Here is a 24,946-nt window from a genome sequence, read left to right as displayed (position 1 = left end):
AACAAAACCAGAGGCAGTGGACTCAAATAGTTGAAGAGACTCTAAAATTATAGCTTTGTTATTTGGAACCAGAAATATAATTCATCATGACATAATTGACAGGAACAATTATGTTTGTGAGAAAGAAGATGATCTGTGAGGGCGTGATCTTCTAGTCCTCCGATCTGTCACTGCCTTTCAACAGCACCAAAGTATGAAAGTAAACATGGTTAGTTCTGGCAAGAGATAAGACAATATTGCCAATACCTCATCATATGTCCCTACATGCAACTCCTTCTTACTCAACCAGAACACCTGCCAGGTGATACAGGTCTTCTATTTTGGTTCCTGTGATAATATTGTTAAACACAAGATCACTTGAGGATAAAATTATGTTTATCAAACAAAATTTAGATACGGTTGGAGGCAGGTCAATTGATATTTACATCTTGCATGTACATTTTCCGAAAACGTTGCTGTCAGTCTTGGGATAATTTTTTTTAATAAAGAATCCCAAATTGGAATTTTCCACATCAATTGTTATTCCATAATAAAGGCCAATACGTTTCAACACCCCTGACAGGAAAAACCTATAAAATTAATTGAAGGATCACACATAAAACCAAATTTGTGTTCTCACATGTCCCTGTTATTTGCACAATGTGCGAAAAACAAAAAGAGAACTGAAGACGAGATTTGAAATTTGCATTCATTATTAATCATTATCATTAGTAACATAATTAATAAAGACCAGTGAGCGAGCACCAGAGGGAGCCATGCATGCCCAAGCCTCCTCCATACATAACAGATGAGATTGTGTGTTTAGGAACATTTGCAGTTCCTCTCTTTCTCCACACTTTACTCTTTCTGTCAGTTTGATAAAGGTTTATCTTCGTCTCATCTGTCCATAAACTTCCACAGCTCTTCTGTCTCATCTTTATTAGTTCTTTGCAAACTCCCGTCCGGCTTTCCTGTCTGTGGTGCTCATGAAAGATTTACATCTTGTGTGTAGTGTAGCTTTTATATTTCTTCTGTCGAAGTCTTCTAGGGTGAATTGTGATACTTTCACCCCTGGACTCGCCAGAGATTGTGATCTCATTGGCTGTTATTTTAGGGTTTTTTTCACAGCTCTCAACAGTTGTTGTCTTCCTTGGACGACCTGGCCCTTACTTAGACCTCCAGTAGTTTTTTTCCCCCAAAACATTACACATTATTGAATTCTTTAATCAATTTTTTTTAATTGCTTTTTTTTAGTTCCACTATCCAAAGTCAGTTCTCCAGTCTTCATGTTGGTTCATGCTTTCTAAGTCAAGAATCAGACATAAAAGACACACTCCAGAGGCCAAGCCCAGACATTCACAGACCTTTTATGTACAGTATGCACAATTAATGTAACATGAAACACCTGAGCAACAACAAACACCTGTCACCCCTTTGTCCCAATATTAATGCTCAGCTGAAACTGGGGGTACTGATTGTACTGCTCTAACATGGTTTTATCATAAAATACTCATAAATCAAAGCTGACATTCTGTACTTTTGACTCTGAGATCTGAAATACAAATTTGATGTGTATTTCATGTATACGCATTAGAATTTAGGCTGAAGGTTACTGTAATTTTGTGTAGGTGATCACAAATACTGCATTAATGTCAATATGTAAGATGGACTTCATGCATAATTTTGCATAATTCAAACATCCACAGCCCAAAATTTCAGATTTATGAAAGTAATGTTTCCCCTTGTATCTGCAAAGTTGATAAATGCAGGGTGTGTGGCTGCATTTGAATGAGGCCCACTGATGAAGTGATGTTTCAGAGGTTATAAGTGTTTAATCATGACATTTTCATAGCTGGGTTCATCATTCGCACTGGCCACCGCGCCTTCATTAGCAATGACCTCAGTGAGACTCCCAGCATCCACCACTGGTCCCACAGTCAGGTAATCACTCTCAGTTTGTCCCAAACTGGGGGATCCACCCCGCGCTCCGGCTCCTTCAGCCCTCACCTCCGAGCTAGAGTCGGCTGAAGCCGCCTCCGGCACACTCTTCAAGATGGACGACAGCGGCCTCTTGGGAGTGCCACTCTCTGATGGTGGAGTGTCATTAGCACCCGCTGTGCCGGGGGAGTTGAGGGAAGCATGTTTCCTCCTAACAGGCTTGCATATGCCAGCCTCCCCTCCAGGAGGCCCCCCCTGCTCCCACACACTGGCCCGGGCTCCCAGCTTCCTCCTGGGCGGTTTGGTTATCCCTTCGGCTGCCTTAGCCTTGGGCCTGCCAGCGTCCTGCTCCTTCTGCCTCTGGAGGCTGCCGAGCCGCCGCAGCATAGCCTGAACGGGGCCTTCGGAGCTGGGCTCGACCTTCGATATGGGCCGACCTGCCTTACCCACTGTCACATACACTGTGGTGACCTTATTGGCGACTCCCACCTGAGCGTCAGAGGCAGACGGCGGCACCTGGGTCCCTTTATGGGCAGCAGTGTTGGACATAGTGCGTCTTCGTCCCGATGCCCCAGGCACCTGCAGGGTGGCGCGGGACGGGCCGGTTGAGTGCCTGTCTGCTTCCTGGTCCCCCGCCTCACAGCTTGACTCCTGGTTGTCTCCATCCATCCCATCTTCCCTCTCCTCCCCTTCAGCTCCGTCTTCCTCCCCGGACCTAGCCGCGCTTCCCTGGGCCTGGAGGGCAGAGAGCATCAGGACCCCCCAAGTGGACTTGGGTTTGGTGCGCGGGTGTCCGGCGGGAGTGCCCAGGTCCTGGGCCGAGCCTCGGCGCTCCTTGGGACTGAAGCGCGTGCCCTCGGCAAAGGAGACGGAGGGCCGCTTGGACTTGGCGATGCTGGAGGTGCGTGGGATGTTGAAGGGTTGGGCCATGTCCTCTCCACTGAAGCCTGACGGGTCCATGAACATGTTACATTTAGAGCTCATCTCCTGGAACTCACCGCCCGCCACCGCCGGGATGTCTGACAAAGACAGAGTGATAGAAAAAGCCAGGAGCAAAGGAAATATATGAGGACAAATTGCAAGGGTAAGGGAAAGAATTAAGCAGTTTGAAGCAACACAGTGAAAAAGGGAATTTGCAGTGACTGCTGACTACCAAAAGGGGGCAACGTAAAGCAGGTGGATGAATATTAAAGGCCTGTGTCTCTCTGCCCTTACCTTCCCTTGGAGGGACACAGTAGAGAGCCTCTCCATCCTCCTCATCACTGTCGAAGGACGACCCGTCAGTCACCCAGCCAGAGGACGGGGGTTCGATGAAGCTGTGGTTGAAGGTCAGCTCTGGGTCGTGGTGAGACACTGTGTGTGTGTGTGGCATGAAAACACAGATCATGTGATACAAATGATGATGCTCATATAAGGCTTTGTCCAAAAAGGACTTTACCTTGCTTTAACAGGCTAGTCTCATGAACTAGGAGTCCATATAGTCCGTCCAAAGAGCATTCATTTTTATTTATTTTCAATTTGTTAGAAAGTTAGTAAGTCACTAGGAATTTTTTTTTTTTCTTCTGGAAAATAATGCCTGAAAAATAAGTTCCATTTAGACACATATGTTGTGAAAATGTTTTGGTAGGTTCTGCATGTAATTTTTCAGATAAATTATTTTCATCTCCATTGTCTTCCACTTGTTAACAAATGTAACAATTTCTGCTTCCAATATCTCAGCTGGGAGTTGAGGAGTTTGTACACATTCCATGAATTACATTGTATTACTTTTATATTTCTTTCTGAAGTGCTGTCAGACTGACCAGTGACGCGAGGCAAACCAGACGACCAGTTAGAGATACAGGGGAGCGCAGCACTGATGTTAGCCAGGACGCTGTACACATGATACTTCATCCGAACTGATGCACTTCCATCACCCACGGTCACCCTAAGAGAGCGGGGAGAGAGAAGGGTACAAGGGTGTCAAACTGTGAGCTTCATACAAGAGATTTCTGATTGATTTCTGATTGAACAGTAGAACCTAATTTGTTCAGACAGTGAAAAAACACATTGAAAGAATGCCCAACACTCAGCTGCTTGTCTTATTTGTAGAGTTCACTGTGCCATGGAAACAAATATAAAAAGGAAGAGGCTAGACTAACAGACTGAGCAGAACAGCAAGGCTTTAAAGGCAGAGCACACTATGTGGAAGTTGGATTTGAATATGGATAAGGATTTATAGCAACCTCCAGCACCAATTTCCTTAGAGTCAGGAGTCTGTGGTCAGAGTCGCACCAGAAGAAGAGTAACTGAAGACATTGACACATTTGATAAACCCTTTTCCTCTGACATGCAAGCTGGGTTTCTGCACACACTAGAAAGTTACATCAGATCCTGTGTAAAATATGACAAATTCATGCCCACATTGTCTAATTGTGGTCTATAGAGGATAATTTTGGTGACGCTCCCCATTTGATTAACCAATTGGTCCGGAATCTGACGCTCAGATAAATAAGGTATAACTTGTCGTGGCCCCAAATCCAAGTAAAGCCCTTAGATTTCATTAATGACAGTGTATTTTGGAACCTGAGGCAACACACACTCAAGTAACTGATTCAGCCAAACCCAAACCCAGCCTGATGGGCCCAGCCCAGTCCAGTCTCAGCCAGTCATGTTCAGGCATTTATGTTTGAATTTGAGTGGATATAATGAGTGAGAGTGTGAAGTGAGGTGCGGACCTGTCTTTGCCGTCAGCAGCTCCTCCTCCACAGCACAGACAGCAGCAGAGCACAGCGAGCAGCAGCAGCAGCACCGGCACCAGCACACCGGCCAGCAGAGCGCCGCGGCCACCTGACACAAACACACACACACACACACACATACACACATGAATACACATGAGCAAAACACCTGATGCCCTTCAGGTGCACTGACTAATCCAGGCACAAGCACACGGACGCATACACAAACATACTGTGCACAGACAGATGGATAGACGTACTGCTGGGACAGGCACCGGTGGCTGGATGGCAGCTGACACCCTCACTACAGTCACAGGCAGAGGAACAGTTGAGGCCATACTGGGAGGCTGGGCAGCTGCTGTTACAGCTAGAGAGCAGAGTAATTACACAGCCGCAGCATACAATAAGACTGTATGTGATCAGTGAGTCACATAATGTCAAAAGGAAATATGATCCAGTTTGTTACACAGTGGAAATAATGATTGATAAAGAGTGGGACATTGATCACAATGAGATTTAAACTTTCACTTTTACTGAACATTTCTTACTTTTAGCACTTCGTGATCTGTTGTCAACACTGTCATGCTTTTTTCCCCCAATTCTAAATATTGACAATTGTAAACAGCCAATTCACAGAATGAAAGAGTATTAGCTCGGTTTTATTTGCTTTTGTAAGTGTTTAAAGAACTATTTTTAAAGTAGGTTTTCCCCTGAGTATAGGTGGTTCACTGATGTGAAATATTGCTTTAATTTTCGCCTTTGGGGCGCGTCTCTCCCAGCCCTCTCACCTCTCTCCCTGAAAGCCTGGCTGACAGACACATCTTCCTGTCACGTGATGGCAGTCACCATGGAAACAAGGGCTACAGAGGAAGCTGCAGGCGTCTCCGTACGTCCTGTCAGAGCAGGCCTCCTCACACCTGGCAAGAAGACGCCATGACCCAAAAACACAAATATGGTTTTGTTACTATTCTCACATTCATTTTCCAATCATTTATCCTAAATTTAAATCTCACTACATGCTAAACTGTTCTTCTCAACCTAACTGTTACCTTGGCCTTAACCCTTAACCTTGTTATCAGCTATTTCCCTTGTGAGAATCCGTTTTGTGCCTGTGACCCTAAGTTGAGACAAACTTCTCTCTCTCTCTCTCTCTCTCTCTCTCTCTCTCACAATCACACTCATTCACCTACACACATAAAAACACACTCAATTACACAATCCATACCAGATGGAAAGACTCTTGATGATAGCTATTTTAGAGTATGAACACATGACCAAGCAGCATTTCCATGCAGATTGAACCTTTTAATTGTTATCAATCACAGTCTGCAAGTTGTTCTATTAATCTTTGCTATAACATGTATGCATCAAACACAGAAACACGTGCACACCTGGGTCCTGTCCATCCAGGGTCACACCTCCAACACTTCCCTGTTTGGGGGTCACAGGCCTCATTGCTCCTGCAACGTGGGCACTTCTCCTGGCAGCCGTCACCGTAGTAACCAAACGGGCAGGGACGGTCGCATCGGGTCCCGTTCCAGCCGGGCTCACAGGCAGAACACACACCGTCGGTGGCAGAGCAGTGCTGGGCATCTTTACAGTGACCACAACTAGGGAAGAGAGACAGACGGAGATAGGAGGGAAAAAAGAGAAAGAGTAAAGGAGAGTCAGGGACAGACAGAGAGAGATAGGGGAGAGAGAGAGAGAGAGTAAAGGAGAGAGGGATAGACAGAGAGAGATAGGAAAAAGAAAGCAAAGGAGAGAGAGGGACAGGCAGAGAGAGATAGGAAAAAGAGAGTAAAGGAGAGAGAGGGACAGACAGAGAGAGATAGGAGAGAGAGAGAGGGTAAAGAAGAGAGAGGCAGACAGAAAGAGATAGGAGAGAGAGAGAGAGTAAAGGAGAGAGAGGGACAGACAGGGAGAGATAGGCAAAGGAGAGAGTAAAGGAGAGAGAGGGACAGACAGGGAGAGATAGGCAAAGGAGAGAGTAAAGGAGAGAGAGGGACAGACAGAGAGAGATAGGCAAAAGAGAGAGTAAAGGAGAGAGAGGGACAGACAGAGAGAGATAGGAGAGAGAGAGAGAGAGGGTAAAGGAGAGAGAGGCAGACAGAAAGAGATAGGAGAGAGAGAGTAAAGGAGAGAGAGGGACAGACAGAGAGAGATAGGAGAGAGAGAGAGAGAGTAAAGGAGAGAGGGACAGACAGAGAGAGAAAGAGATGGTATGAAAAATGAGAAGTGATAGACAAACATATTTCTCTCTCTACTTGTCACCCACACCTCACCTACCTCAGTTGGCACCCGCTGCCATACTTGCCCGGTTTACATGGCTGGTTGCAGTAGCCACCCTGGTAGCCCGGGTGGCACAGGCACTGCCCGTTCACCGGGTCACAGCGGCTGTGTGCCAGGTCACAGTTACAGCGCCGGTCGCAGCTGGGGCCCCACCAGGCCGGCTGGCACTCACACACCCCGCTCCGCTGGTGGCAGGGGGACAGGTAGCAGTTGCAAGTCATGGGGCACTTTTGGCCCCAGTGGCCCCTGCGGCACTGGCACCGGCCCGTCAGCTGGTCGCAGGCGGCGCTCACGGCACCCCCGTTGACGCACTGGCACGGCTTGGCGCAGGTCGACGTCCACCAGCCCTCGTCGCAGGTGCAGTTTCCGTGGACGGGGTGGCAGCGTCCGTGGCGGGTGCACTTGCAGGCGTTCTGGCAGAGCGGACCCCAGCGATTGGGGTTGCAGGTGCACTCGCCGGTGACCGGGTGACAGTGGCCGTGTGGGTGGCAGTGGCACACCTCACGACAGTCTGGAGCCCAGAACTCAGGAGGGCAGCCTGGCAGGAAAAGACAAAACACACTGCAGACATACACATAACACATACATGTACATTATCAAACTGCATATTAAACAATAAATTGTTCTCATAGTTTGTTTGGCAAGAGTGACTCATATTTTGAATACATTTTAGTGCACATTTTGAAAAAAAATTACTTAGTCACACTGTATGCATAAAAAAGGAGCAGATAAGCATTTTAACTTCATGGACCAATGGTATGGTTGAATCAATTAACAATTTCAGAAATACAATTACAGAAATATCTAGTACAATTTGTCTAGTGTAAATCATATTGTCAAAAGAGACACAAATCTCAATTTAGGAACTGATCCTAAATGTTTGCTGTAACTCACGTGTTTTACAGTGAGCCCCGTAGTAGCCAGCTGGGCAGCGACACACTCCAGGATACACACAGAGCTCATCCTTCAGGCAGGCGTGCTTGCCCTCACACACAGCTAGACACACACACACACACACAAAACAAACCAGCGAAATGAGAAGCCAGGAAATACAAAGCCAGTACTACTACTATGGAACTAGTAAAAACATACTCCCTAAAGATCATCTGTTTACAAGAACAGTGGAACTCACGTATACTGCACTCTGTTCCCTCTTGACGCCATCCAGTGCAACACACCAAGGTGGAAGGGTCCCTAAAAAGACAAAAACATAATGATAAAGATTGGGACTTGGCAAATAAAACACTGTGTGAGCCTTACTGAATATCTCTTATCTAACCAGGCAAATCAACCAAAAACACTCTTATTGAAAGCAGTGACTGTGGGAAATAGCTACAAGGAGAGGAGGAGTTACATACATACATACTGTACTCACACCAAGGAACTGTCCAGTACAACTACAGTATGTACTGTTAAACGCTTTGCTCAAAGGCACTTAAACAGTAATTGTGAAGGGATGGGACACCCTTTGTTTTTGTTTTCTTTTTTCTTGTTCATCTTCACAATCCAGATTTTCTCAACTTGACCAGGGATTTGAAACCTTTCTTCGCCGACACTTAATAAGAAAACTACAAGAGTGAGTGAAGGTGTTAAAGCTATACTGTACCTGAGATTCTGGCAGACGTTTTTCCCAGTGGGGTCCAGTGTTTTTGAGGAGGACAGAGAGCAGCAGAGCAGAGCAGCCAGCGCTCTCAGGAGAGGCCTCATCTCCTCACCGGTCCTACAGCTAAAACCAGGGACCAGAAAGCCTGTATGTCCAATCTGTCCACTCCTCTTCTTCTCTCTCTGTAGATTTTCCTTCTCTCTGTCTCTCTCGAACCGGTTCTCCTCCAAGTCAGAAGAGAGGGACAATGCAAGGCGGTATCTCTCTTTCTGTCTACCCTCCACCCTTCCCTCCATCCCTCCTTCCCTCCCCCACCCCCCTCTCTCTGCCGCAAATCGTCTTATGGGTCCAGTCCAGTCATTTCCTGGGGAAGTCAGAGCTACTTCCTCCAATTCAACCAGACGCAGAGCTTTTTAAAGATGGTCACACACACACACACACACATAAAAAATGCCTGCACACATACATATACACACATACGTACATTCACACACACCCATAATAAACAACAATGTTCACCTTTTCCCAGAATCCACTGTTGACATTCTGAGAGGAGATGAAGAAGAAAACCTTGCATCTCCATAAAAGCCATGGCAGTCACTCAGTACAAAAGTGATCATGTAATCTTTCAGCTCCAGGAAAAAAAAATGTTTTAATTCAACAGCAGCAAAATACACTGCCAAAAATATCTACCATAACAAGTAATTTAATGTAGCATTGAGTCTTACACTTTTTTTCTTGAAACAGCAAAAAAAAAATCTGCGGGAACGCTTTATTTTACAGCACGCTAATTACAGTGTAACTAGTTTGTAATTATGGGGTACTAATAAAATAACAATGTTGTAGTTACAGGGTAATAAAACAAGAAGTCCGGGAATTAAGGGGTAACTATTTTGTAATTATGAGAGATTTATAAGATAGTTATGGTGTAACTGTTTTCGTAATTACTGCATACTTAAAAAGTAATTCCAGGGTACAGGTAAGTCATCTGCGCTTAAAGGTTCATGCACTGGAAAAAGGCCATTGTAAAGTGCTACCCATGTTTCTATTAACTACATGGGTTGATGCACAGGTTGTTCTGGAAAAAAGAAATACTACACCTGAAAAGCTGAATTGAAGATTAATAACTTTTCTTTTTATTATCCCAAAGTATCCCCTCAGATATGATAGTAGGTAGTAGTAAAAGGTAATAGTAACATATAGTAGTAACAGTAGTAGGTAGTAGTAAGATTATTAAGATAACTTGTGGCTTAAAACAGTGAAAGTGCAATAGGGATTAGCAATTAAAGAGATGTTTTCTGCATAAAAAATACAGTATCTTAATACAAATTCCAAATATTCCGTTATGTGTTTTTTAATCATGTGTAGTTTATAAACCATCATAATGAATCATAATGCAGCTGGACAGAATGCAGCAGAGTTCATAGAATTTAGAATGTCAGTGTCATAAAGGAGCGATTGACCTGAAGACAGACTCAGACTCACAGTTGTCTTTTCTGATCGGTGTTCACCTGCAAATTGAGACAGAAAACTCATGTAGCATTCATTTGGAGAAACATCAACAATATCTGCCTTTTAGAAAGGAAAACATGGAGAGTGATTTCCATCTTGGTAAGCCACATGTATTTATAATTTTATTATTTAACAGGAAAAGATTAGTACAGAGGATTTTGCTGAACAGACAAACAGGAGACAGGCCGTCAGGATAGACTAGTGTTGAAGGATTTGCATTTAAATAATATAATAATAATGAATTTTATTTATGTAGCACACTTTAAAATACAACAAAATCTCAAGGTGCTTCACAGAAAGAGTAAAACAATCATAGTACAATGTTAAAACTGGTCAATTTACACAGAAAAAACATGCGATTATAGGCATAAACCAAAATAAGGTTTAAAATAAGATGAATAAAATTAGCGACAAATAGGGACCCAAGTTTAAAAGGAAGGCACAGATGAGCCGGGACCCTAGGGGAAAGCAGAGAGGAACAGGTGAGTCTTAAGATTTGATTTAAAAACAGCGAGTGAGTCTGAGGCCCTAATCGTTCCTGGGAGCTGATTCCACAAACGTGGCCCCAGAGACGAAAAGGCACGATCTCCCATGCTTGACAGCTTAGATTTGTTACTTTTGTTTCCAGTTCTTCTATAGTTTGATTTACATTGTAAATTCACAGTTAGATTTGTTGTTGAAATAAAACTATGATGAAAGGCATAAGATGAAGCTATGATGAAGCATGTTTACCCTGAATGAAGCTACATCAGGTGGCCTTATGGTTATTTGATTATTGTTGCCATTGCATTTCTTTCAGCATCCATGCAAATGGTCACTCAACTCAATGCCCTTAATGACGATCGCCATGAAAACATCAACTGCATGTTTGTGAAAGTCCTGAATAAGGAGCAGTACCTTTATGCTGAAGCCTCTAGTTTATCTGGAGTTCCTGCTGAGCTCAACTGTGACCTTTCACCTCAGTCTGCTGTTGGTCTCGGCTCCAAACCTGCTTGTGGATTTGAGAGCCTCAATATATGGGAACCAATAGTCAGCACAGCTTCATCAGCATACAAACATCTCTTGGATATGGACAAAGGAGACCTTCCTCCCACAGAGAAAGAGTCTCCTCTCATGACTGAAGTCACAGTGTTAGGTAATGCTGGAGCATCCATCCACCCAGCTCAGCATGTTGAGGCTCAATCCAACCTGCTCCGCTTTGTTGAGGCTTCATCCCATGAGGCTCAAATGACTGATGACTTCAAAATCATTGAGAGACTGAGTCAGCTTCAGCACTCCCCCTTTGGTTTTGACGATGACTACCACCTGGAGGCAGTTGGAAAGAGATACCTCTATGCCCCCCCAGGTGACACATCTGGATTTGTGGCTGACTGCTGCTCACCCTGTGGATCCATGCTGGGCTGCCTGGATGAGTGGGAGCCACTGGTCAAATCCCACTTTGACTTGAAGAAGGAGGGATGTGGTGAGGAGCTCCTCTATGCTTCATCACATCTCTCTAGATTTGCAGTTGGCTGCTCCCCACAGCATGGGCAGACTCTGGACCAGCTTGACAAATGGGAACCTGTTGTCAGCAGCACTGATTCTCATCTGATGCAGTTCCTCTCAGTCCTCCTGGAGGAGGAGGAACTTGGTGAAAAGCACATCTCTGCTTCCTCAACAGTGAGTTCTACATTTATGGCTGCCTGCGCTGCACCCCATGCCCCTACTCAAGATCATCTTGATGAATGGGAGCCAATCGTCAAAGCTGATTCTAAACTGATGCTGTTCCTCCAGGACTTGGAGAAGGAGGAAGAACAACGTCCTTTTATCATCAAGAGGGAAACGGTCGACTCTTGTGCACAGACTGAGGCAGCTGCTGAAAGCTCTGTCCCCATCCTGTATCAACCTGAATGTTGTGAGGGAACAAAAGTCACTGTCCTCTCCGCTGGACCTGACAATAACTCCACTTAAGAGGAGGCTCTCCCCGTTTCTCTTGCTGAATACACCCTGATTCACCTGCTTGAGGAAGGATCAACCAACCTGCTTCAGGAGTCCCAGGCTCCAGCCATCCAGGTTGAGGTCAAAGCTCCACCAAGCCTTGTGGTTGAAACTGTAAAGGACACCAAGGATCTGTCCGGTCTGACCCTGGAAATTACACTTTCACTGGTCGAACCTACAGGACCTCAGAGTTCCAGTGCCAAAGACAGCCTGTCGACAAAACCAAAGAAGAAGAAGCGTAGCTTCTTTTCTTGGCTATCCCGCATATTCCAGAGGAAGAACAAGAAATCTGCTAACATGGCTGCAACAGCAGACACACCGCTCCAACAGACCTGCCAGATAGAAGCAGATGAGCCAAAGCCCTGTTTGAACAGCCTCTCACCTGCAGTCCACTTCTGAACTCCTGTCGTCTTCCTATCCACTTTACAGTTGAACAACTGAATCGTTTTATTTGAATACATTTCTTTGCACACTACTGTTATAGTGTCTTTGAGCATTTCTTCAAAACACACCTTTATTCCTGCAGTTATGGGTAACCTGTAGCCTAAAGCAGTGAAAGTGTAATGGAATTAGTAAATATATGTTGACCATTAACATTTTCTATACCTCTATTACTAACAATATAATCAATATTTATTCTAAATGTAGCTGTTTTTTCACTAAACAAAACAACTACAAAACAATTTAATGTAATTATGAGAGATTTATAAGGTAGTTATGGTGTAACTGTTTTTGTAATTACTGCATACTTACAGGGTACAATAACGTAATAAGGGGGGACAAAACAAATGTTGTTGGTGCTTGTTCACTGTAGTTGAAACAAGTGAGACAAGTGAAATTATCTGACCCCATTGGCAGAACTTTTCACTTCTATTAAGAAAAATACGAAGACTGATGAAACTAAATAGCTTTTTGATGGACGGACAGCTTTTGCAGTGTAAAGAACACGGTCAAAATGAAAGAAGTGCCATCTTTTAATCGCTGCCACAGTGAAGAGCTACGGCGGCTCTGCACTCAATTTCCTTGCATGAAATCAACCCGATCATCCCTAAGTAGGTTAGGAAAACAAATCACTGGCCAAGTGACCACCGTCATCCCATGATACATTTGTTTGGTTTATTTTTTCAGGGAAAGTATGCTGCAAATGGCTTGCTTTTCACTCGTAGTTAAATACATTCACATTTAAAAGCTGCATAGTACAATCCCAGTCTTCTGATGTTGACCACTGAGCAGTTCGGGGGTTGTGTCTTTCTCTGTGGCACCTCTTGGGTCGATGTTGAGTGCCCTTCCCAGAATCCCCCTCTCTTCTATTCTGGGAATTTCAACCATCAACCATCCAGCCACAAGCCCATTTTTCTGACCTTTAGGCCATGGCTGCCCTTTGAGAGAGACACCGTCTTCCACTATGGCCACGCTTCTCTCTTGAGTTTGTAAAATTGTTTGTAAAAATATCACTGAGGGAAGCCTTAATGTTGTAGTTTCCTTTATTGTAACTATACATTGTATAGAGGCACACACACACACATTTCAAAGTTTGATCACACATTCAATAAAATTCAAAGTTACATTGCAATTGAGATCTTTAATCCATTCCTTTCCATTAAAAACATGCTTACAAAAATAAATTGTGCACACAGTATTGTAGGAAAATATGGTCTGATTGGAAGGTTGTACATTGCCAGCAGAATGCCACTGGTCTGTGATATCTGCGTACCACTATGACAGACTTTTAAGGGGGACAGAGGGGTCAGACAGCCAGTGAGGTTTGTCTGTGTTAACTTGTCAGCTGAAGATGGTGGGAGCAAAAAAAAGGAAAAAACCCCAACACACACCATGTCTCATTTCCGCAAAGGAAGCGCATACTTCCTTTTAAAAGTAAAGTAGCCAACCTGCAGAGGCCGGTAACACACGTGTGCATACACACACATGCATGCACCCGCCTACACTTATGGCACCACCATCAAAAACACGCCAGCCAAAGGCCTTATGCTCTGTGCAAGGATTGACGACTGAAATTTATAAAAACAGAATTTCATTAATACATGTACAAGCAGTGAATTAAGGCTCAGGGGACACAGTGCATCCACAGATACAATGGAAGAGATTGGTAATAGAAGTTGCTTTTTACTTGATGATCATGAAAGTGCTATTAGTAACAAGTAATGACAAATACCCAAACATGGGTAAACACATGGCTTAAAAATTCCCCTACTGAGGTAAATGTTACATGTTGAATTCTTGGTAAAATCTTGATTGTTAGTTGTTAAAATGAACCAGTGCCTTCTTGTGGAACAGAGGTGTATTTTATTAGATTGTTTCCACATTACTACTGTGTGGATAGTTTCAATTCAGAATATTTCTCGGTAATATCTTTGGTTTTTAAAAAAAGTTAAAAGATCTATACAAATATCTATGAGTCGTAACCCATTTTTCAAGAACTTCTTAGATATACAAGCCCGATAATAAAAAATTCCCTACAATGAAGACTAACATTTTTGTTGTGTAAATACTTGAATCACACAAAAGGTAGAATCTCTTTCTGTCTCAGTTTAAAATGTTTCCCTCTTAATACTGTGGTACACTGTACCATATATAGCTGATCACTTTTCCTCTCATTAAGCCCTCCTGAGAAAGAAAGAAAGAAAGAAAGAAAGAAAGAAAGAAAGAAAGAAAGAAAGAAAGAAAAAGAAACAAGGGGTGCCAGAGCGAGAGCGAAGGGCTTGTTAAGTGTAAGACAACATATACTTTCCTTACAGTCTGGTAGTGTCATTTGTGTGGTAAGGTTTTTCAGGACACACTTGGGCTGCCTTCATGTAGTCAAAACTCCACCCTGTCCTCGTAACTTTTTCCTGAGCCACAACAGATTCTGTGATTCAAGTCAAGTGAAAAGTTGCAAGCAAGTGAAAAGGGGGCTGCTTTTTTTTCCAGACGACGTGCAGACGAAGGTCCCGGGCTCAGGGAGACGGTCGCTGCTCTGCCTCCCCGTTGGCCTCCGAGTCTCCGATGATCTCCCAGCTGGAGGCGGAGCTGCTCATGTGGGTGGGGCTCCGGCTGCTGCCAGACCGCGTCAGGAAACCGAAGCTGCAGCCGACAGAGTAGACAAGAGGTCAGATCGGCTGTAAGGGCTTAGAGCTAAATATAGGCCAGGACAGAGAACGAAGCTCTGAGGTCAGAGGCGGTGTCAGCAGCATGAGAGGGATGGGGCCAGTACTTTAATTCACAGATGACGTGTGTTTCCTCTTTAATTTTTATAGCAATGGTGGTTGTGAGTAATTTTGTTTTTTGTTCCATTTTACTCGTTTCTTATTTAGCGACTTGTGGTGCTTCCTTTGTCATGTCATCCACTCTCTCACAGTCTTCCCTATCTAATAAAGGCAAAAATGCCCCCAAAACACTAAAAAAAAAAAAAAGACACAGGTTGCATTCACAATGCTAACCAGGCGAGTCTAGTCAACTACATTCTCCATTGTCCTTTAATCAAATTCTCACTCGTGAGCACGGTTTCACTAACCCAAACTCAAAATACTTGCCTAACAAGTAAGTAAAATTTCCATTCCTGCAAGTCTTACTTTAGTAGAGTCATTCCCAGTCTCTATCCATCATTAGTTGGAGCTGGTTCGGCCCTCTGTCTTAACACATACAAGTTTCTAGTAATAGGTATAGGCACTATAGTGAAGGGACAGCCCCTGAAGTGTGGTCAAACACCCATATGCTAAATCCTAATGAAACAGACCTAATCAAATAGCTAGATCTGGAAGCCCTAGATAGAATAATGCATGGAAAATAACTACATCATATTGACTTAATTTATGGGTGACAATATCTTGCACAACCGGAGAGGCAGCTTATTATCTACTTAGATTTGCTTAATCAATACCTAGAACATGAAATTCAAATTACATTTGATTATGCCCCTATTACTAAGGTAACACATTTTAAGGACTTAAATCATGTGCCAGGGAAAATCCTGTGCAAAGCAAAAATGCCACAAAAAAAACCATAATCTATAAAGATAATCCTGTGCCTGCTGCCTCGAGACCTCGTCTGTAAAGTCAATTTGATATTTGCGTCATCAATTCAACATTGCTATGAGAACTAAAACTCATCTACTGGTCTGTTAAATGATGTAAGCTGCGTATGAAGCAGTCTGTTCACTTGTGCTGAAGTGAGCTCTACTGGGCTGAGGGCAGACTGTGTAAACATCCTGTGTGTTTTGTATTAAATAACCAGAGAAATTAAGACTCTATATTAACATTGATTAACAGTGATTCAGCAGTGGCATTGCAATTTCCCCTATCTATCTATCTATCTATCTAGACACTAGGAGCAGGAGAAAGTAGACACACCGGTCTGTCCAAAAAGGAACCTCATTCCTCTTCTATCCAATTAAAAACCTTGTAATAAGAGTTAAGAAGGTGCGCAGTGGAGCGCTACTGAAGCAAGAAAATTGCCACGGCTGCAACAGTAAGCATGTATATTTTCTCCAAACAAAAACATAAACAGGGACAGATGCTGAACCAAAATTATCCAACCACCACTGCAACCAAAGAAGTGAGAGGGAAACACTGCAAGTTGCTATTGTATACGTATATCTTCTTTGTTGCTAACATGAAAAGTGTTCTTGTTTCGTACTGCTGAGATCTGAGTGGCACAGCGTAGGGGGAAGTTGTACTTACAGGTTTCGAATGCGAGATTCAGCTGGTTTGTCAGTGGTGTCGACTTCTCTCTGCTCAAACAGAGGACCCTTCTCCTCCTCGTCACTAGAGAGAATGGGAAATGAAAACCGTGAAACTGTGAAAAATTCTATATGTGTGTGTGTGTGTGTGTGTACTATTTCCTCAGCAAACAGAAAACAATCCAAAAATCACCTCCCTTCTGAAATAGTTCTGACCACACTTCTGAAAGGATTACTTCATGATTCAGTTTCAGATAAGAGGGGTGAGTTCGGGGTTGGAGCTAAGGTTAGTGTTGAAGACAGACTTAAAGTTAAGGTTAGGGATTAATGAAAGCAAGATTTTGAGTGTGAGTGTGTGTGGGAGAGAGTGTGTCCTTGTATATTTGGGAGTATTAAATCGGGTAAGTGTATGTTTCACTGATTGTTCTTTTGCTTTGTGTGTGTGTGTGTGTGTGTGTGTGTAAGAGCGACTGAGTGACTGAAAGAGAGAGAGAGACCTGCTGCATTCGTCCACAGGAATGCCCAGCATCTTGGCCTTGATGACTGTTCTCTGTTTCCTGATCGCAGAGCGGACGGCTTCTAGGAGGAAGCCTGGGCACCTCTCATCATTCAGAATCTCCCTGCAGACAAAACACACACACACACACATACACACACACACACACAAATCAATATTTATATTTTTAAATTATATTTAATCTATGAGTGAAAATCATATTCATCATAGATTCCCTCAAAGAAGCAGCAGAGCTAAGCGGGATAAACAGGCCAGCGAGAAATGTGTGTCTCTCCTGATCGTAAACACCCATGCAAAACATTTCAATTTTAGTAGTCGGTGAATCAAATCTAAAAATGTAATTTTGCATTTTAGTTGGCTTGTCATGATGTTAGCTCTGTTTACTCAAATACATTTCTGTTAGCAGACTGTAAAATGGTAAAAATGGATAACAATATAATGCAGAGTCATTAAGAAAGACGAGTAGTCGACCCTAACTTCCTCCTCTGCCTCTCTCCTACCTCCCTCTGCTATTTGAACTTTTCCTTGACTTTTATTTTTGCCCCTAGCACATTATGTAGGCTATCTGCATTGACGCTGTCACACTCACTTGGCTACTTCTAAGTAATTTAAAAAATACATCTGAAACTAATCCTAGTTCTAATGTTAAACCTAAACCTAGACCTAACCTATAGTCACCCCATGAAGAAGAGAGGACCGGTCAAACTGACCTGAATTCACAAAAATTCCCTGCCTCAGAAGGTCTAAAACTAAAACTGGTTCTTACAAGCATAGTAAAAGAACAATGTGCATACACACACACACACACACACACACACGCATACACACACACACACACACACACACACACATTGAGCAAACCCACCTCTGATAGTAGCTGAGCTCCTCCTGGACCAGGAACAGGTTGGCTTTGAGCTCGTTCCTCTCGAACAGCATGTCGCGCACCTCCTTCTTAGTGAAGCACGGCTGATCCGGATCCTTCTGGTTGACCGCCAGCTTCTCCGTCGGCTGCAGAGACGTCTGAGACGGACTGGACTGATGGGAGAACAGAGAATTGTGATGGCCGTTTGCTAGGTTCATCCAAACTACTCCAACCAAACGACTCCAAACAAGAGCACACTTTCATACAAACAGACACAACAAGTAGAATATTATGTATTATGCAGTGGACATGGAATATAAAAAGGAACATAAACAGTAATCATCCATTCTGTGTAAGGTGCATGTATGTGCTCACAAGACACACACACACTCCTTACAGGGCTGCTAGTGTTGGCTTTGTCCAGTTGAGCCTGGAGGTTTTCTATCTGCTGGTGTTTCTCTTTGAGGTCGGCCTCCATGTCGGCCTTCCTCTCCACGGTGCTCTTCAGCTGGGCCTGCAGCACACTCTGCCTGTGGCGCAGCTCCCCATTCATCTTCATGAAGCGCTCCAACTGCTCCTGGAGCTGCAGACACACACACACACACACACACACACACACACACACACACACACACACGCACACACACACACACAGATGGACATGAACTCCCAGGTTTAAACCATGAGCAGTAGACCTACTTATAGACAGGTTTGAGTCAAATTTGCCTAACTGCACACAGACACAGAGTTCCCAAACTCCCACCTGTAGCTAGAGTAAATACACTGTTAGATGTGAGTCAAACCAATAAGCCAGGACCAAATCAAGTTCCTGTCCAAAAGGCAAACTAAGATCTCACAAATATGTGTTTTGGTTATATGCCTAATATTAATAGTAGCAAATGAGTGGGGTGAAATGACCCCACACATGGGATTCAGACCGAACGACTGCGGAGGGAGAGGAATGAGGCTACAGAAATTCAAGACAAGAGTAGCATTCATTTCAAGAGGGAAAAAAATTCTAGGCATCCATTTGAGCAAACAGAGAAACGAGCTTAGCTGACCATGTGCTGTTTTTCAACATTCTGTCTTTCACTCCAGTCACATGATTCTGCGAGAAAAGAGCATGAAGCATAAACAAATACACACGCCCAGTTATGGCCGCTGTTAAAATCATGTGGCAATGAAGCTTACTCTACTGCTGCATGCGCACGTGCAAACACTCTTATACGCACGCACACACACACACACACACACCCAGCAGCTGTGAGTAGTGGAGTGAGGCCACTGCCTGGACTTGTCCTGACTCCAAAGGTGTGGCTCAACCGTCAGCCAGTAAATACAATGATTATCTCAACGCTCTTCCCTCATTCGCTCACAGTTCGAACAGTTCCTGTCTTCCAGTCCTAAGTCCTCTCACTGGACGAGATACTGAAACCATCTCATGGACACAAGTAGTCTGTTTTGCATGGTATGATTTGTCTTTATGTAATGTGTGATTGGGTAGTTAATGTGTGTGTGTGTGTGTGTGTGTGTGTCTAACTGTTGCAAAGTTATATGTCTAAAGGTGAGGGAATGAGAAATGAGCATGCCAGTAATATAAAGCACAGTTCTTTGTGTGAGGCAACACGGCTGATATGAAACTAGGGCACGGACCTTTGTAACGACATTCATAAATATGCATGTGGTTGTGTGTTTTTTTGTGTGTGGCCATGTGTAGCAGGTGTCATGCAAAGTAGCAAAGACCACAGCTTCCTCTCTAGTGAGTCTCTCTCTGATCTAGAAGAAGTCTCGAGTCCTTGCACCTGCCAGCATGAAAGATGGCCGTGCTGCCAATCAAGCTCTTGAATTAAATGAAGGAAAGCATTTCTACCAGAGGAATGACTTAAACAGACACCTCCTGCTACTTCACATGCATATGTCTGTGTGCGTCTCTGTGCATACATGCGTGCCTTTAAATGTGTGTGTGTGTGTTGTGTCTCCTTACCGCTTCCACCTCTTTGGAGATGGTGGTTATCTCCTGGACTTTGGCCCTCAGCTCATCTCTCTGCTTGTCCACCACCTCCTTCAGCTTCAGCATCACCTCTCTCTCCTGCCGCTGAACACGGTCTGATACGCGCGCACGCACACACACACACACACACACACACACACACACCATAAAATCTCAACTTGATGCTGTCCACCAAAATCCAGCAGAGAGGAAGCAAAAGGGAAAGCAAAGAAAACACCCGAGCCCTAAAACAAACGTTTTTCCTTCCCATTCTGTATTTGCCAATAGACTTCTGTCTATAACTAACATTTCACTTCCATATTTACAATGAGGATAATCAACAACTGATTGATTCATTATTGAGTCATGGAATAAGTCATGTTGTATGTTGATGGCCACTTTACCGATCTGCAATGTTGTATGATGCATTATAAAGTAAATTATTTCATTGATTAACAATAAATTGATCACAAACAATGACCTGGGGCTACACATGAGACACAGCGAGAAAATTTGTGGAATTTATCAAACTGACAAAGTTGTATAGACGGACGGCAGGGATGAAAATATACCACTTTTTCCACTAAATATTCCTATTCTGGGTGCTAAATTATAGGCAAAACTGACTTTCTGTGTAGTTTACACTGTCCACTTGACTTCCATACTGATATGAGACCAAGAAAAGAGAGCAGACCCTGTGTATTTTCAAGTGGAAGGGAGATTTCTGATGAAGGGTGAAGCAAGAGTACAAAAGTTCAGGGGGGCAAAAACCTTTGCACATGACTTTACTTTCCAACTCTCAACCAACATAGTACATTAAATTATAACATTAACACAGGTAATTCATTAGGTTCACAGGTTAATCATTATATAAGACTGACAATCAGAGCATCTATCCTAATTCTGTCTGGCCAAAACTGGTTTGACCTAGTTTATCCTGAACCACATCATCTAATAATACTACAAGGCACTGTCGTTTATTGTTTGTCTTCCAGGTTTGAATTTCTGACAAACAAGCACAAAGTCTGGGATGTCACCTTTCCACCAGTTTAAGTAGTTGTTAAACACAAAGACACAAATTCCAGAGCAAACATACTGTTTGTAAATTTCTACTAAATCTAGAGCACAGATATATTTGAAATTCACCCCAGCCAAAGGCAGCATGGAAGCCCAATGTAGGAATCACATTCATCACACAAACTTAATGTCACATTCACTTCCCACATGGTCTCTTGTCAAATAAATCACAATATTATTATGTCAGAATATCTTTCCTGTCACTGCAAGAAAATATGAGTCAGCAAAGCAACTCCATCCCCCCGGCTCACGTTAATATGGGATGTTTTCTATGTGATGGGAAATGTCAGTGAATACGTATGAGAAAGGGTGTGTGTAATATCTGTAATACTATTATGATCCACTTTATCATAGCTATCCTATTATTAAGCAATACTGATGGAGTAGATGTCAAATGTAGATTATATGCTTTAACAAACCATTATTCAGCCCAATGGCATTAAACTCTATAATTTAATTGTTTTATTTTGTTGGCTTTTTCAATGTCATGGGGTATTTTACCTCATTTTTTTAGCGCTTCCTCTCATGTTTGCTGCTTGAGGGCAGACTGCTCACCTACCACCTGTGACAACTGGTTGTACTCCTTCAAATTAGGTGTCTTCAAGTGCCTGATTAAATTAGTGGTACTGTAATTAGCTCTGCTGCTGCCACCCCTTGAAACACATGCATTGCAAATACATTACAATTACCTGTTGGACTGCTTTCAGGCTCCCGTTTAAACAACTGCCTGACTGCAGACATGATTGCTATCGAGCTGCTTTCAAACTATGCGGCACACTGCGATAAGTGGTTGACAACACTTGCTCACGGCAAGTCGTTTTTTATGTCAATTTACATACATGGATTCAAGTGGGGAAACAAAATAAATAAATAAATAGTTTGGTTAAGGATCCAATTCCGCTACTGAATACTGGATCGGTGCATCCCTAATGTTAGCAGTGCTTTTGAAAGCTGTGGGATGTCAAGCATGCTAGAGTATTTTATGTGACGTCTGCATTCGTTTTACATTGTGTGAAAACTATTAAAACACATGCTGGGGATTTCTAGCCATCCTAAAATGATCAAGGTTGACTTGACTATCCCAGACATTTTAAATGTCCACTCAACTCTCACCGATAGGATTCCCTCTGGCTATATGAGAGGTTTATGTGCTAACATCTCAAGTGGGGCTGGTTTTACACAAAAAACAGTGTAGGAGTGTGGAACTACTTTTGGAGCAAAACAACAACAAAAGATTTTTGGAACTCATTCAGGAAATAATGTACAAACCTCATGCAAGCAAACAATAACAAAGACATAGGATAATTTACATTTTTAATTTAAGTATTCAAAAAGACACTAATGTGCCTCATGCATGTCAAAACCCTGGGACATACCCTCCTGGGCATGGCTGCCCTTCAGCCTGCTCCGCAGCTCCTCCCTGTCCACCTGCAGCTGCTGCACCTGGACCTGCAGCTCCTCACACCTACTCCTCCACTGCTCCTGCTTCTGCTGCAGCTCCTGTTCAGAGGAGAGGAGCCTGACTGTCAATCAGCACCTCAGGGAAAGGAGGCGCACTCTGAACCAATTAAATTTAAGAATAAACAGGATCTGATGTGGCTGTCCCTTGTGCTGTTTAACTCCGAGAGACTACTTAGAAACCTGTCTTAGCTTGGAAAACAGGGTGTGTGGGAGCTGGTGTTTCGTTTTGTTATAAATCAAGTGCTTCCAACTACAGATTTTTTGTTGAATTAGATCCAAGACAGTGGACAGAGATCTCAAAATCTAAATTCTGACTTCCCACAGCCACCCTTCTCCATATCCACTCTCAGCACTAACCAGACCGACACTTGTCTACACTACATTGATACTAAATGTTTATAAAGATTAAAGGGTTAGACCATAGACTGTAAGGGGTTGGGCGTGCTGAGGGATAAGCTATGTCTGAATAGACTTCATATGATGGAGTACAGAATGGGCAACAATGCAAATTTACATAGAGGGGAAAAAAACATTACTGTGGTCAAAACATTGCAAGGTGAAGATTTTGCTCATTTTGTGTGTTTTTTTTAAATGCATTTATAAGATGATTTGTCACAATCTCACAATACTGTAGTCATTCATAAGTGCCCTGCTGTGTGGTTAGGATGGTGGTAGACAGAAGTAACACCACCCCTCTTCCTCTACTCATAAACAGCATTATTGTTTATGTCACCGACTGAGATGCAATAAAGCATGACTTGTTGAAACTGCTGGAAAATTGGGGTATTTCCCATGAACATGGTGGTTAGAAACACTTCATAGCAGTGCAACATAATAATGTGTTCCATACTGTATTCACGTTGTGCCTAACAACACTTTTAACTGTTCTAAAACTCGCTGTGCGGACTAGCTTATAGCTTTTATAAAACGTCGGTAACATACGCTTGCTGTGAGGAGCTGGAGTATGGTGTACGCCATAAAACGAAAGACTGTTCAATGTTTTTGTTTACAAACAAAAGACTTAAATAAAGATATATAACGTTAGTGATGACTGCTCCTCTTCCGCCAAATAATATAGTTCTTGAACAGTAGTAGTAGCCCAGTAGTAGTAGTAGTAGACAACGTGGTTGCCAGGCGACATAAATAGCGTGTGAGGTGATGATTTAGAGTAGCGCATTAATATCTGAACTAGCTGATATGTGGTTAAGCTCGTGGTTACAGGTGTGTGTTTATCTGGTATAACGGCTTCGAACGTGACTCAGCCAATCAAAATTGAGTACCGGGACTATACGTTGTGTTATACATAAATATGGAAATGTTTTCACAATACTGGGGAAGGCGGTGGCCATATTTTCATGTTGGTCTGGCAGTTATGGAGCTGGCTTACACTGTGAGTGAAACGTCTGAAACGTCAACATGTCCTAACGCACTACACTTACGTCAAGTAGCAAGCACATTAAACAGGACATTGGAAGTAGACCGTTGTAACACTGCTATAGCACTGCCATTGCAACCACTCTAACTGCAACGTCCTTCGATGCATCCATCATTGTTTACAACGTGGTGGAGGATTAAAAGCTACCATCTTACTCACCCGCAATTCATTCCTGTCCTTGCCCTCTTCGCTTTCCTTCACGGCACGTTTCTTCTGCTGCTGTAGCTGTATCGTCTCGAAGGTTTTCAACAGCTCCTCTTCCCTCAGTTTGTGTGCATGGTTCCTCGATGCAAAGCTCTCCAACAGCTCCAATACTTTGACTACTTTTGGCACTAGTCCTACGGCACTCTCTTTGCCGTAGCCATCGATCAGTTTCTCCACTTCGGTGCCAATCAATTTGGCAATTTCGTACACATCATCCACCGTTAAGGCTGAACACGTCCTATCAAAACAGTCTGTCTTTTTGATTTCTGAATGCTCTTCAGTGCTCTCCATGTCTGAACAGTCTACGGTCTGAACCCAGTCAGACAAGTACACTAGATGCGCACCTTATCAACTATCGAAAGTGAGACTAGACTCGTGCGCGTGGCATGACAGCCAACCGTAAAACAGACGCGAGAGGACGAACAAAATGTGCAATTTCTGAATATGAAAACAACACCTTCATGGATTATTCGAGACAAACCCATGCAGCACTGGTCTAAACTTGGTTCGCAACATTGCCGAGCCCACGCCACCGACACGTCTGAACTTGACCTGCTCCTCTTCCGACAACACGTCACGCATTTTATCGGCGCGGTCACATAAATGTAGAGCTGCAAAGAAATTAAAGTACATCGAGTACACGACTACTGTGGCACACGACAATCCTGCAGTCTCTCAAGCCCCAGACTCGCTGCAGGATCCTCCTA

At 43.4% G+C, this 24,946-nt stretch overlaps 2 protein-coding genes across 2 annotated transcripts; both read right to left on the bottom strand.

Annotated features, from left to right (window-relative positions):
• Nucleotides 1–1,265: 1,265 nt before the first annotated feature.
• Nucleotides 1,266–8,656, bottom strand: scarf1 (scavenger receptor class F, member 1). The gene is made up of 11 exons (XM_071541422.1): nucleotides 8,533–8,656; nucleotides 8,059–8,120; nucleotides 7,821–7,922; nucleotides 6,924–7,464; nucleotides 6,029–6,247; nucleotides 5,426–5,554; nucleotides 4,898–5,004; nucleotides 4,635–4,746; nucleotides 3,720–3,844; nucleotides 3,133–3,270; nucleotides 1,266–2,936 (listed from the first exon to the last, which is right to left on the bottom strand). The coding sequence occupies exons 1-11, from the start codon at nucleotides 8,631–8,633 to the stop codon at nucleotides 1,801–1,803; spliced, it is 2,772 nt and encodes a 923-aa protein (XP_071397523.1). The 5' UTR covers nucleotides 8,634–8,656; the 3' UTR covers nucleotides 1,266–1,800.
• Nucleotides 8,657–13,497: 4,841 nt separating this feature from the next.
• rilp (Rab interacting lysosomal protein) lies at nucleotides 13,498–24,878 on the bottom strand. Its single transcript, XM_071541415.1, has 8 exons — nucleotides 24,195–24,878; nucleotides 22,516–22,639; nucleotides 20,057–20,178; nucleotides 18,470–18,655; nucleotides 18,076–18,245; nucleotides 17,191–17,313; nucleotides 16,695–16,778; nucleotides 13,498–15,099 (listed from the first exon to the last, which is right to left on the bottom strand). The coding sequence occupies exons 1-8, from the start codon at nucleotides 24,528–24,530 to the stop codon at nucleotides 14,973–14,975; spliced, it is 1,272 nt and encodes a 423-aa protein (XP_071397516.1). The 5' UTR covers nucleotides 24,531–24,878; the 3' UTR covers nucleotides 13,498–14,972.
• Nucleotides 24,879–24,946: the final 68 nt, after the last annotated feature.

Source organism: Centroberyx affinis, unplaced genomic scaffold (assembly GCF_046629955.1).
Source record: "Centroberyx affinis isolate AG114_WGS23_722 - 3 ecotype Tasmania unplaced genomic scaffold, CSIRO-AGI_Caff_v1 ptg003868l_1, whole genome shotgun sequence".
NCBI classification, from domain to species: domain Eukaryota; kingdom Metazoa; phylum Chordata; class Actinopteri; order Beryciformes; family Berycidae; genus Centroberyx; species Centroberyx affinis.
The sequence above is the reverse complement of the archived record's forward strand: the minus strand, read 5'-3'. Positions and strand labels throughout refer to the sequence as shown.

Coding starts and splice junctions, on each gene's coding strand:
- rilp (XM_071541415.1), bottom strand. CDS start 24,530: ATGGAGAGCACTGAAGAGCATTCAGAAATCAAAAAGACAGACTGTTTT. Junction 18,656..20,056: donor TCTCCAAAGAGGTGGAAGCG/GTAAGGAGACAC, acceptor GTGTGTCTGCAG/CTCCAGGAGCAGTTGGAGCG. Junction 17,314..18,075: donor GAGCTCAGCTACTATCAGAG/GTGGGTTTGCTC, acceptor TTTTGTCTGCAG/GGAGATTCTGAATGATGAGA.
- scarf1 (XM_071541422.1), bottom strand. CDS start 8,633: ATGAGGCCTCTCCTGAGAGCGCTGGCTGCTCTGCTCTGCTGCTCTCTG. Junction 7,465..7,820: donor CGGGGCTCACTGTAAAACAC/GTGAGTTACAGC, acceptor TTTTCCTGCCAG/GCTGCCCTCCTGAGTTCTGG. Junction 5,005..5,425: donor CCAGGCTTTCAGGGAGAGAG/GTGAGAGGGCTG, acceptor TCTGCTCTCTAG/CTGTAACAGCAGCTGCCCAG.